This window comes from Anneissia japonica, unplaced genomic scaffold, assembly GCF_011630105.1.
Source record: "Anneissia japonica isolate Jap-2015-1 unplaced genomic scaffold, ASM1163010v1 scaffold287916_len461452_cov168, whole genome shotgun sequence".
Classification (NCBI taxonomy): domain Eukaryota; kingdom Metazoa; phylum Echinodermata; class Crinoidea; order Comatulida; family Comatulidae; genus Anneissia; species Anneissia japonica.
The window spans coordinates 84789-97290 of NW_022690767.1; the positions used below are offsets into that span (position 1 = coordinate 84789).

Consider the following 12502-nt stretch of genomic DNA (forward strand, 5'->3'; position numbering starts at 1 on the left):
TATTCATTATCCACCATCAACAAAACTGCCTTAAAAAAAAAAAAAGAAAAAAGGTTGGTGTGGGAATTGAACACACAACCACCAGGTTTCCCGTAACATGATTAGTCTATTTTTTTCTAATTTGCATAAAGAAATTTTCAAACATTTTTGTCTATTTAAAAAAAAGTGCGTAAGTTATGTAGATGGTAACAATAAAAAATCGATTATAAATTTAATTCTACATTTTTAGACAAAAAAAATAAACCCTCTTGGCCCACGGCCCATTTTTGACACCATGACCATGCGTAATACTAACCTGTAGTGTATATATACGAAGAATTTTTTTTTTATTAGGATCAGAGTTGATTAACTGGTACTTGGTGTGGTACTAGGTTTATTGCATTTATGGCTTAGGGGCCGCGGTTTACCTCCCTCCGTTTAGTCATGCTGGATCAGGAGTAGTAAACTCGGCGATCGTGGGTTCGATTCCCACACGGGGCAAGTTTTTTTTTTTTTATTTATCTTATTTTTTAAATTTTTTCTTTGAAGGTCGTAGGTTCGATTCCCACACGAGCCAGTTTTTGTTTTTGTTTTTGTTTTTTTAGTTGATGGTGGATAATGAATAGCAAACGTGGAGGTTGTGTGTTCGATTCCCACACGAACCAATTTTTTTCCCTTTAAGGCAGTTCAGTTGATGGTGGATAATGAATGTATTGTACTCGTTGATGTCGCGAAATAACAACAAACAACAACGTGTCATGTCCGAGCCTAGGCCGTCATGGAAGCTCATTGGCTCCTGTGTAATTCATGTTGAGCCAACTGCAGACGAAAAGGTTATAATCTTTTCAGAGATAAGCTGGAAGAAAGTTTTAGACAGTGCAATTCCTTCAATGGAAGGATTTTAATACTGAGGAATGGAAGTTAGCGAAGTCCTTATTGGCTTGCTGAACCGTTTTTCTTCGATCGTCGCTTCCAACCGTCTTGGTGCGTCTAGCCAAAAGAGGGCCTACAAAGCAGTTCGAGATTCATGAAAAGTCGTATATAAAGATGTGGGTTACCCACATCTTTATATTTGCACAAGTCCAATCCTCATAACTCCATAATCATAATCATCATCATTTTTCATATTCATACAAAAAAAAAGTCATTAACTCGACTCATGAAAATGAAAGAAAGTGCATATGCGAGCATCTGGAAACAATAAATTGTTTTCCCGCAGGAGGACCACCCCTCGCATCATAACATGCGTCCCTCCATTTTTACAAAAACAGTTAGTGGCGTAATGCAATAGCTCTCGGGGCGAATACAATAGACCCATCGACTTTATTAAGCATTAACATTTGTCTAAAATTGTTTTATATACATTAAAAATAGTATTGTTAGTTGTATTATATTGAGTGTATAAGGGGACAATGTTTCTTCTTTTTTATTTATTTATTTGATGATCACAAACATATTTCATAATGCTGCCCTCAACAAACATTTTCGACCGCGCCGCTGGTGGATCCGAGCAGAGTACGGCTTAACCAACGTTGACAACGAGGAGGTTCTGTAAATAAAGTATTTTAGTTAGTGTTTCCTTGATCAAAATGTTCATGTAGAAACAGAGGTAATTGTAGTTTTGATTATCCTAGCTAGACCCTAGAGGCTGGCTAAGGCCTAAGACAGCATTTAGGCAAACTAGCTTATTTTCTTCTAGGCCTAGAGGCCTATCCTTGTAAGTTGTAGGCCTAGGCATACTTTGACTTAAGGGCCTAGGCCTACCGAACTAGCCTAGGCCAGCATACCTGTCAACCTTGAGAAATTTCAAATAGTAAGATCGGGTGACACGTAATAAGTGCCAAAAAAGGCATTTTAAAACAAAAATTATGTAAATCGGACCAATATTAGCGGAGATATTACTAATACTATTTTAAATATGTTTTTTTGCTGGAGTTAATTCATAATCATTTGTATATTGTCTTTATAAATTACTGTATATACCTATACAAGAAATGTTTATGTAGCATTTTAGGCCATGTTAATTACGTTGTATTTATCAGTAGTTATTAATGTAACCTTGACTAATTATTATACATAATTAATTATGTAATTATTATGTCAGCTCTCACGACACATGCTTCTCCGATTCAGGCATAGGCTAGATCTTCAAATTGTTTTTGTCTCCAGTCATTTATTAGTGGGGCATTTTAGCAGGACTACGAAATTTTTAGTAGGTGGCAGTTTCCAATTTCCAAAAGAGGCGCTTCATATTAAATGGACTGAATCATCACTCATCAAACAAATACTGCATTAACATTACCCTATACCTGTAATGGAATAATCTGAGTATTGTAGTTTCTTTTGTTATGTTTTATTTTGATCCCTGATGATAACAGTGTGATGCAGAAGAAACATGTCTGACTATAAGATAGTATAATACATACTCCAAGTATCGAAATGCACGGCATCATTTCGGGATTCAATATTACAACATTAATTATGTCATCATCATTTGTGTTGCTTTTGGTTTCATGATTTGTACAGCAACAGTGTCAGCTGTGCGAGTGTACAACACAAAATCAAACTGAATTCTGTGTAATTTACAAATATAAGAAAAGAGCATATTTTTCTTTTCTTTTCAGATATGGCTGAAGTCCATGTAATTGGGGAAATAGTTGGCGCTAGTGGATTTCCTGCGCATGATTTATTCTGTAAATGGGGAATTCACACGGGTATGTTGTATTAAGTAGGCGGTATATTCATATTACGTGCACTAAATGGGAGTGCAGTTAAATAGCTTTAGTGGTTAAAGCCAGGGTCCGGAGGGAAAAAAAAATTGATATGTTAATCTAGGCTTATTTCGCCCTTGTGACTCGACTCAACTCAACTGACTGCAACTGGCCGTCAACTAGTTACCAGTAGTGCTCATGTCGACTTTCACTCGCGATCGCGCAACTACAAGCAACTTAGTAGAACTAGTTACCGAGAGCGCTTATTTCACCGCCGACTAATAGCAACTACTAACAACTGGTTACTAGGTAACCACTTCGTCGAGGGAAATCCGCGTTAACCGACTTTACAAACATGAATACACACTGACCACGTCAAATTAACAAGGAAACTACGTACGACCCAATGAACAATTAAAATTAAAACCCTTATAAAATTATTATTATTAATGTAAGGAATAGACCTATGTTCCTGTTTAATTAATTTAGAAGTCATAAGTATTAGTTATTCTTAGAATAAACGTTTGAAATTAAAATATTTTTTCGTTGTTTAGAACTTAAAGACTGGCCTATCATTAGACTCACTCTTTTTTTGGATAAAACCCAAAAAAGTTGAGAAACCAATGGGGCCCATTTAAATAAATAAATAGAAATTCACCTAATTACATTCCGACAAAGCAACATCAATAATTAATTTTAATTAATGAAATAAGCCTAATAAAAGCTGTTTAGTTTATCCATTTCCCTTGTTCTTAAAATTGTAATAAACAGATAAATTTTTTGCACAAACGTTTAAATATAGCTAAAAATAATTGAGTGTCCTGGCCAATTTTTGAATGCATTGCATGAATGAAACCTAAGATTGTTTCAGATGATAATATATAATTAGTAGTGTTGCATATCATACACTAGTGGAAATATTATACTAAGATTAGATTAATCCGTGAAAAAGAATTTCTAGATTCTGGCAAGGCCCGAAGGAATGTTTTGAATGCATTAATCTAACCTAAGTGCACTAATTTCCTCTAGTCTATAGATAAGTCAATTCCATTCTTTTAATGTTATTTTTGATAACCAACTGCTGTAGCAGTCATTGGTTGCTATAGTGATATGATCAGTATATCTGTTTGCATATTATTATAACATTTAGCTATGCATATGAAGAAGAAAAAATCTGATTATGGCGGGAAATGACATGCCAAGACTTAAATTTGAATATAATTTTCTTTTAATCTAAGTTCTTTTATGATTTTGAAAAAAATAGGAAGACCCCAGGCCAGCTGCCTTCCAACCTTTGAAGCTGCACTGTCAGATAAATACTGTGTGTCATGAAAAAAAAAAATGTCTTTTGTTCAACATTTTAGGAGGTGCGTGGAAGGTGCTAGCAGGATTGCGTGAAGGTCAAACTCAGGTTGACATTCCGCAAAATGAAGACTTTGCTGTCTGGAGCCACCCTATCGACATTCATTTTGCAACTAAAGGATTACAAGGTATAAATTCTACTAATTTATCATCTGAAATCAGCTAAATTTAATCTGACTTTAAAATTAACAACTGTAATCATGCAAATTTCTTTTTGAGGTTGGAGAAGATATGTTATAATAGTATAAGATATTCTTGACCCTCTGACTGAAAGTTCCCCTCTAACCCCTCACAACTATGAATTCCTTGATTTTCCACTGATGAGGGCCACGATACATAACAAAAATATTATGCCTAAAATGCTGCATGAACTCCTGATTTTTGAAACGTGTGTTTCATCTCAATTTAAAAATATTTTATTTTGTATTCACTTGTAATGATATTAGTTCATTCAAACAAATTTTATTGACACAAAAAATAATACAATAATATTAAAATAATTACTGCATGTTTTATTTTAATTTGTGTAAAATGTGTATTATATTTTGAACATTATAATGGCCCATATCAAGGTAATGCGTGTTTTATGTCTGATATATTATTTTGATTTCTAATGATGACAAGATTTCCTCTAAAAAAATTATATTAATAAAAAATTATAAAATAATTAACTGCGGGTTTGATTATATTATGTAAAATTGTATTACCCTCGCCTCTTCGAAGAAATAGCGTCTGTGTGTGTGTGTTTGTCTGTGGTGTTGCGTCCTTCTGTGTGTAAAAAACTACTACACTTGATTACTTCAAATTTTCACACCTTGACAATGTTATATGCAGGGCCTGGAAAAAAATATTTGTGCCTCTGACCATGAAAGTTGTTTAGAAAAAATGCCTCTGCCAGTTTATTTATTTTTTTATTGTTTCCTGACTCGAGCAGACCTACCACGTGTCAAAATTCTGACTGGCGGACTGGAACCCGGTTGATGGGCTTGCCACACTAGGCCTATGATGCTAGGCCTCATTTGGCTAGGCTGAGCCAACTCGAGGGGATCGACTACAAGTCAAAGTAGGGAGTGTGTTAAATTAGGTCTAATGAAAAAAATTTTCTATAAAGTGAATGACAATTCCACATGCATTGGCCACAAATTTGTTGCTAATCGAAATTAGAATGCAAATTTTTTCATTTTCAAAGGATTTTTAATGGCACAACAGGGCAAGGTTTTTTAATCTTGGATTATCTAATTGTTCTAATTGTGATTATCGAGGTAATGCACTTTAAGTGTCTTGATAGGTTTTTTTTTATTTCCGTCTTCAGGGTGGCCAAAGTTAAACTTTCAAGTTTACCATCAAGATTCGTATGGACGCAGTGAACTCCATGGCTACGGATTTTGCCACATTCCCACTTCACCTGGAACTCACGATCTAGAATGTGTCACATGGCGTCCTGCCGGATCGTATAGGGATCAGATAACTCAGTTTTTCCTTGGAGGAGGCCCTCAGTTGCGAAACCCCGACATGGTGTATAGTGCAGAAAGATACACATTACAGACTGTCGCAATGGGCAAGGTTCACTTGCAATTAGGGGTTGTGTTTAGAAATTTTGATAAGTATGGTGTTGAGTGTTGATTGGTGTCGTCTATTGATCAGGACTAAATTTGACCAATCAGGTATAACAATAGATGTTTTAGTCTGATAGAGTACATAATGCCAAAGCCTTTATGCTCTTCTCATTATTTCAGTCATTGGATCAGACATTTATGATATGAAATGCACCCTCAGCTCCCTGGGGGAAGCTTTCTCAGGGGGTGAGCCAGCGACCCCAGCTGTCGGACAATAATCTGTGAGACAAGACTTTGTTTATACCTTGTTTCGCAAACTTTACAGATCATCATAGGAGGGCGCGAAAAAAAAAGAAAAAAAAATTTGCTTTCATATTGAGCAAATAGTTTTGCTAAAAACATTTGAGAAAAATAAACTTAGAACTTATTCAAATTAGGAAACTTAAAGTCTATTTCTAGGCAAGTTTAACTATATATATATATATATATATATCTGTCTCTTATACACATCTAGATGTGCCATTCCACATGTATTTACCTGAATTCCAGCATCATTTGAGCACTAGTACTTTGTGACCAACAGTTTCTCATCTCGCCTTGAAAAGCAAACGTAAAGCCATGTCCAGACTGTCAAATTTAATTTGGCAAAAACATGTGACATGCCTAAATATGGTCATGATGACATCACATCATGACCATATATAGGCACATGATGACTATATATGGGCATACAACAGTTTTTTTGTCAAAGAAAATGTGGTAGTCTGGATAGAGCTTAGGACAAGTGTCTTTACCTGTTTCATGTACAGTATTGTGTATATTTAATCAATTTAGTATGTTTTTCCTTTTGTGTGACTGTTATAACGTAAATAAAACATTCAACAATTGTAAATAATTGGACTTTTTTGTGATTCAGGGTGTTTGCAATAATCATCTATTTCATTAGATACTTAGTGTTTGTATTTTATCAAGTTTGTACTGTATACAAGTAACAAATATATTTAATAAATTCTTGTAGAAGCAATGTAATAGTGTGTGTGTGCATCTTTTATTGACCAATGTTTTTTTTTTTTTTGGCAAATAAAAAAATAAGAATATTAACCAGGGGTGCAGCCAGGGTAAAATTTGAGGGGAGTCAAGCCTAGCGGGATAAAAGGTAGAATTGAGAGGTTTCACAATGTCAATTTTTACTGTTAAAAAAAAAAAAAAAAAAAAAAAAAATCGGCCTGAAGGCAATGGTAAACAAGAAAATAAATTTGGTATTTATCTTATCGCTTTATATTATTTTTTTTAAGTTCACAATCACCCGTCACCTGTTCAACTTGTTAAATAATTTGATTGTATATGTTGTAGATATTACACTACAAACTTTTAAGGTGGTCGCTTATGAGAGGTATCAAATACACTAATTAGATAGGGAGAACAAACAGGACCATATGAGAGTAGATTTTATAGAAGGTGATAGCATATGGGAGGTGGTTGTACAGGGAGGTTAAACTATTATACCAAATAATACTGTACTGTAATAAATTACAGTGTTTTCATTTGCTACCTTGATTTGGGTAACCAGAGAGTTACTATGATTGTAGCAAAATGTATTTTATTTCAACTTTAATATTTATTGTACAAACAACATTTGGAGATGCTTGCTGTGTATAGATGACACAGCATGTATGCTGGGTCATAGGTCAATGGCCACTCAGTTACTCTGTAAATCATAAAAGGATGATGGTTTACACTTCATACCTTTGTTTTCACATTACCGATGATTTACTACTATAATCAGGATATTTTTTTTATTTTTGTGGGGGTCAGGAACCTTTGACCCTCCCGACCCCCACCATTGGCCTTGCCTCTGTTAACTTCCTTCCAATTAAAGCTTGCTTTTGGTACCAGGGTTTTCTTAATTTTGAGCATCTTTGCTCTTTAATTAAACAAAATTGTGAAGGTAAAACATAGGTATTCATTGGCCTGCAGAAAGATTGTCGTTAATTGGAAATGGTCTTTATTTTGAAGGTTCTTTAATAAGAGGAAAATAAATAAATAAATAAGTAAATATTTGATTTGAATATTTTTTTACATAAAACCAAAAAAATAAAAAATACTTAATGAGAACCAGTATAAATATTATGAATAGAAGGTGTAGCTGCATTAGTCTGCAATAGAACAATGTAAGAAAGTTATATGATAAAAAATGAAACAAATGGGAGATAAATTTAGCACTTTGAAGACTCACTATAATAGTTACTAGCCTTTGGCCACAGAGTTATTTGCATATAATAATTTTAATTTAATTAAACCTAATTTAGGCATATTGTTACACACCTACAATATTTTCACATGAAATAAACCTTTATCAATACACAATTATTTTTTTTTATATATTTTATTTTAAACACCATCCAACAGCTAAAAGCCAATCACAGGATGTCTTAATTACATTAATAAAAACATAAAAAAAACACTGTACAAATAAATTATTAATTATGAAAAAATATCAAAATGAAAAGGAAAAAAAAATGATTATGTGAAAGGGTGTTAGAGAAAAGAGCAAGTCGATGAATAAAACCACTATTAATGCAATTGACTGTGTTAAAGGGTACTATTATAAATAGGTCACTACAACTGGAGCCGGATCTGTTGGAAGAACATAAAGCAGTATCAAAAATTGAATTAACACATTTAAAAAGAAAAACCATATCAAATTCAAAAGTGTACAAATTGCTTGATGTTATGGAAGAATCAGTCTACCGCCCTCTTACGGCGAAATTGTAATCAAGTGGTATTCTGGCAACGCCGATCGTCGACGAAGAACATCTATATTTTTCCCACAGCGAAGGTTGTTTTGACGGATGATGGTGGTGGCTCAAAATTAACGAGAAGGATGGCAGCGCCCATTGCAGTTTTTGACGAGAATGAAGACCAGGATTGCGAAGAATGGCCAGAATTCATTGATTATAGAACTTCCTCAGACATAGTTAATTCCAATGGAGATGTATATTCTGATTTTTCATCCAAAGAGGAAATAAACGTGGACAATTTTTCCGAAATGCGATCGGATTCCATTGAAGATCTTGTGAACAATTTCGACGATAAGTTGGCGAGTTGTTTCAGAAATTTCAATTTAAACACCGACAGATTTGCACCTGTCAAAATCTTGTCACAAGAGGAAATTATGAAAAATTGCAAGTAGGTATATCCTTTATTTCATTGAAGTAGGTATCCAGCCATGTACATTATGATAATGATGAGGTTTATGTATGATGAAGTACACCACACTGATGTACGGATAGCTGCTGACTTAATTATGTATAGGAAGGTGGGAGACACAGTGAAGTGTCAGTTTACCGGGATGGAGTTAAACGAGCTCTGTACTGTAGACATATGCCTAGGCTAAGCAGGCTAGGCCTAGCCCCAATAATATAGGCGGCCTAGATAACCTATACAAACAAGTGAAAATGAAAAGGAAGTTAGAACTACTAAAATATATGGATGATGTGTAGGAGGCGGATCCAGAGATTTCCGAATAGTGTGGCCAATCGAGATACACTAGGCCTACACTATGGGTCTCAGCCTGCAAACTTTTTGTTTTATAGACGCGCAAAAATAATATCTGAGCCCTTTTGGCGGTCAATTTTTTTCTATCTATTTCTTTCTTTCTTCTTTTTTCCCTTATACCTCACTAAAGGGGTAGGGGCCGGGGCCGTCCCAGCTCCTTACCTTAAATCCGCCCATAACAGTGGCAGATCTAGAGGGGGTGAATAGGGTGCCTAATCACCCCCCCCCCCACCCATTCGGTTACTGTTAAAAACTTGTCTTGTGTGTGTGCTTTATTATTTCTAGGTATGACATATAGCAATTTCCCTCAATTCAGTCTGAATCCCCTGTTGTTCGATGCCACAAAAGGATCGTTGGACCAAAAATGTTAATTTGTTATTCCCTAATGTTGTGGTCTCAAAGCACAATTTAGTTTTTGGGCCATACTAAGCCATAGTAAAAACTCTCTCCAGGGATTTTTATTCCGGGACCCTGATTATGACTCTATTCAGCTCTTTGTTTGACCCCCACCCCCTCCCTGTTGGACATATTCTGGAGCCCCCACTGGGTACAATTATCATATTAATAATAACACAAAAATATTAATAATAATTTGTAAGAAGCCATTTCAAGAACTAAAAACAGGTTGATTGTAAAAATTGACTTTTCACCGATGTGTAGTACTTTCAATTGTTGATACACAAAGAACTGAAACCCAAATTTTCTAGTTATTAGTTTTTAACAAAAGATGAAAAACCAGCGGTAATCCAAAGTCTTCAAAAGGCTTAGAATGTTGAAGGAATTCTACTTGAAATATATGGATCTAAAGAATTATTCAAGTGTAAATAAAAGTCTTCAACGATGTGAGAATAATGTTAATGAATAGGTTCATATAGCTTCAATGAATTTAATCTTGTGTATTTCACAGGGGATATCATAACATTAACACGTTTTCCTTGAAATTAAAGCTATTGTGTGTGTAATGCAATGCAGACAAAATAATTTTACAAATTATTTTCTTAGAATTTTAGATCATATTATTGGTTCTAGTGAGAGAAAGAAACAATTTTACTGATTTTCTCTGTACTTGCTAAATTTAATTTAACCCTTACTGGCAGATATATTTAACACTATCTGTATACAGCCATAATTTTCCTATAGTTATATTTTTATATAAGTATATTTAATAGTTATGTCGGCTCACGGACAAATTTTTTAAAGTATGAACAATCCATCAATTTTAAGCCGGCCCAAAGGCGATCCAAAGTCAGCACGACTTTAAAAAAGGCTCAGGTCCCGCAATGCAAAACTTGGGCCAACGTAACGTAAACCGAACCTGAGTTGCCTTGATAGCGGTCAATTTTGACATCTTCACCATAATATTTCACGCAAAACCCTGGCGCAAAGGAGGAAGTGTGAACGTTCTTGAGCCGACTTAAAATACTAACTGTGTGAAAAGAACGGGTTTGAGTCGGCTGTAGTGAAGGGGTCCCAGGGCCGATATAATAGGTGTAATTGGGCTCTCTTGTCAAATTCTGGAACTTCTTTTAAAAGTTTGCGCTTTTTTTTAAATAAAAAAATAATAAAATGTAATTAGTAAAAAATTTATTTTAGTGAAAAAATTGTTCTAAATTTAAAAACAAACAAGTTTATAAAAAATAGCAACAATGAAAATTATAACACTTGATAAACTTGTATTAAAAATCTAGTTGATCAAATCATCTCGACAAAAATTAACCTACGTTATAGGCATTCTTACAAGCAGTTTAATAGTATAGTAAAGTATATCATCTACATTCTGGGCTGTATAAACAGTAGTATCACCACTTTCTTTCACATCAGTTTCTATGTATGTACAGTACAGTAGCTATGTCACATGAAAACAATTATGAAGTACAGTAGTAAAAGTAGTCCCATATCATTTTAATCTAGGTTTATAAAAGGGAAGAGATTATAACTTATTTGCCTTTTATTAATAGGGAACAGAGAATAAAGCAAATTTCATGTACAAAATTCTAATTCAAAAGAAAGTATGAACTAGAAACAGATATTTGACTCTAATTCAACTGTACCATATTGTGCGAAGCTTCTATAGTAAAAATGTATTAAATAATCTCTTAGTTACATGTCTCGCTGTTCTAGCATGGTGAAAAAGGTTTTATCAAAGAGTATAGCAAAAGGTCCGACTACCAGGGTTTCTTTTAAACGGAATCCTATCATGAAAAGTACTAACCAAACTAGAGGGCGCCCTACAAAAGAACGTAAAAGTCCTCTGTATCGAAGGCGTACTGCGTTTATGCTTGAAAGTTCAGAACTCTATTCGAATTTTAATAGGACGCCCCTCTTTGTGGACTTGTTTTTTGTATTTTGTTTCATTGCGTGCATGCAAAATTGGACAGTCGTGCCTCTTGTTAGGCCCCGTAAAAAAAATTGTTAGTTTATCACCCTATCCCAGCATAAAAACTGATGAGGGAGGGAGGTTTTTTTTTCTTTTCTTTTTTCCAACCATCCCATCGGCGTTCGCCGGTGCATTTGGTTGAGGACAAACACATAAAAAGTAACAAGAATGGACTAAAATTTACAAAGAAAACATGTTTTTATTGTCCCGTAACACATTTTGCTAAAATACAGTACAGTTTCTAAATATGAAAAAGTGAGAATTCATAAATACATCTGGCAAGGTAAAATAGAAAATAAATAAAATTATTGACCCTCTTTTTACATCTCCTATCATTGCAAGTGCATAGCTTTGGTAAGTTTATTATTGCAATATGTATTTTGAAAGAATGAAGGAAAATACATATATTGAACTTGAATGGATGTGTCTACCTTCTTCGTGGGAATAAATTTTGCAACAATCTGTGAAAAAAATTACAAAAAAATGTGAGAAAAGAAAAACATTTTATATGTTTTGAAGAGCTATAGAACTGATGTAAAAACAAATGTATGTCATGATTGGATGACAAAAACAAACTTAGGCTCCCCCTAAGTAGGGCTAGGCCCTAGGCTTGGATAGGCCTGCTGGGTTAGGCCTAGGCCTAATCCAGGCTCCTCTAGTAGTAAGCCAGGCTAGCCTAGGCCTACTTGCTTGATATTTATTTATTTATTTATTCTTTCTTTATACTGAATATACACTTTCAATACATAGTACTGATTTCCAAAGTGGTTCAGTTCTTATCTACAAAAACATTTTAAAAGCAGAAAATAACAAAGAGAGCAAAAACTACAAATTTAAAAAAAAATATATATATATTAAAATATATATATATATACATATATATATATGTACACACATACATACATATATACATACATACATACACACATATACATATATACACACATACATATATAATA

General features: G+C 34.1%; 2 protein-coding genes across 6 annotated transcripts in view; both read left to right on the plus strand.

Moving 5' to 3' along the window:
• The first annotated feature begins 1465 nt into the window (after window positions 1-1465).
• LOC117099947 (B9 domain-containing protein 2-like) lies at window positions 1466-6096 on the plus strand. The gene is made up of 4 exons (XM_033239478.1): window positions 1466-1588; window positions 2604-2693; window positions 4055-4180; window positions 5365-6096. Exons 2-4 carry the CDS (start codon window positions 2606-2608, stop codon window positions 5673-5675), a joined length of 525 nt encoding a protein of 174 aa, XP_033095369.1. The 5' UTR covers window positions 1466-1588; window positions 2604-2605; the 3' UTR covers window positions 5676-6096.
• A 2305-nt stretch (window positions 6097-8401) lies between these two features.
• LOC117099946 (fasciculation and elongation protein zeta-2-like) overlaps window positions 8402-12502 on the plus strand; it is a 52654-nt gene continuing 48553 nt past the window's right edge. For 2 of the 5 annotated variants that reach the window (XR_004444049.1, XM_033239474.1), the window contains exon 1: window positions 8404-8797. Coding sequence is in view for 4 of the 5 variants with exons in the window: in XM_033239474.1 (XP_033095365.1) it covers window positions 8493-8797 (305 nt within the window). In the remaining variant the exon portion in view is untranslated. Of the gene's footprint in view, window positions 8798-12502 lie in introns of all 5 variants that reach the window. The other 3 variants (XM_033239475.1, XM_033239477.1, XM_033239476.1) reach the window with 3 other exon arrangements.

What these genes read in the sequence shown, in the direction of transcription:
- LOC117099947 (XM_033239478.1), top strand. Translation starts at nt 2,606, where the DNA reads ATGGCTGAAGTCCATGTAATTGGGGAAATAGTTGGCGCTAGTGGATTT. An exon ending in TAAATGGGGAATTCACACGG is followed by an intron (nt 2,694 to 4,054) that starts GTATGTTGTATT and finishes TCAACATTTTAG; the next exon opens with GAGGTGCGTGGAAGGTGCTA. An exon ending in TGCAACTAAAGGATTACAAG is followed by an intron (nt 4,181 to 5,364) that starts GTATAAATTCTA and finishes TTCCGTCTTCAG; the next exon opens with GGTGGCCAAAGTTAAACTTT.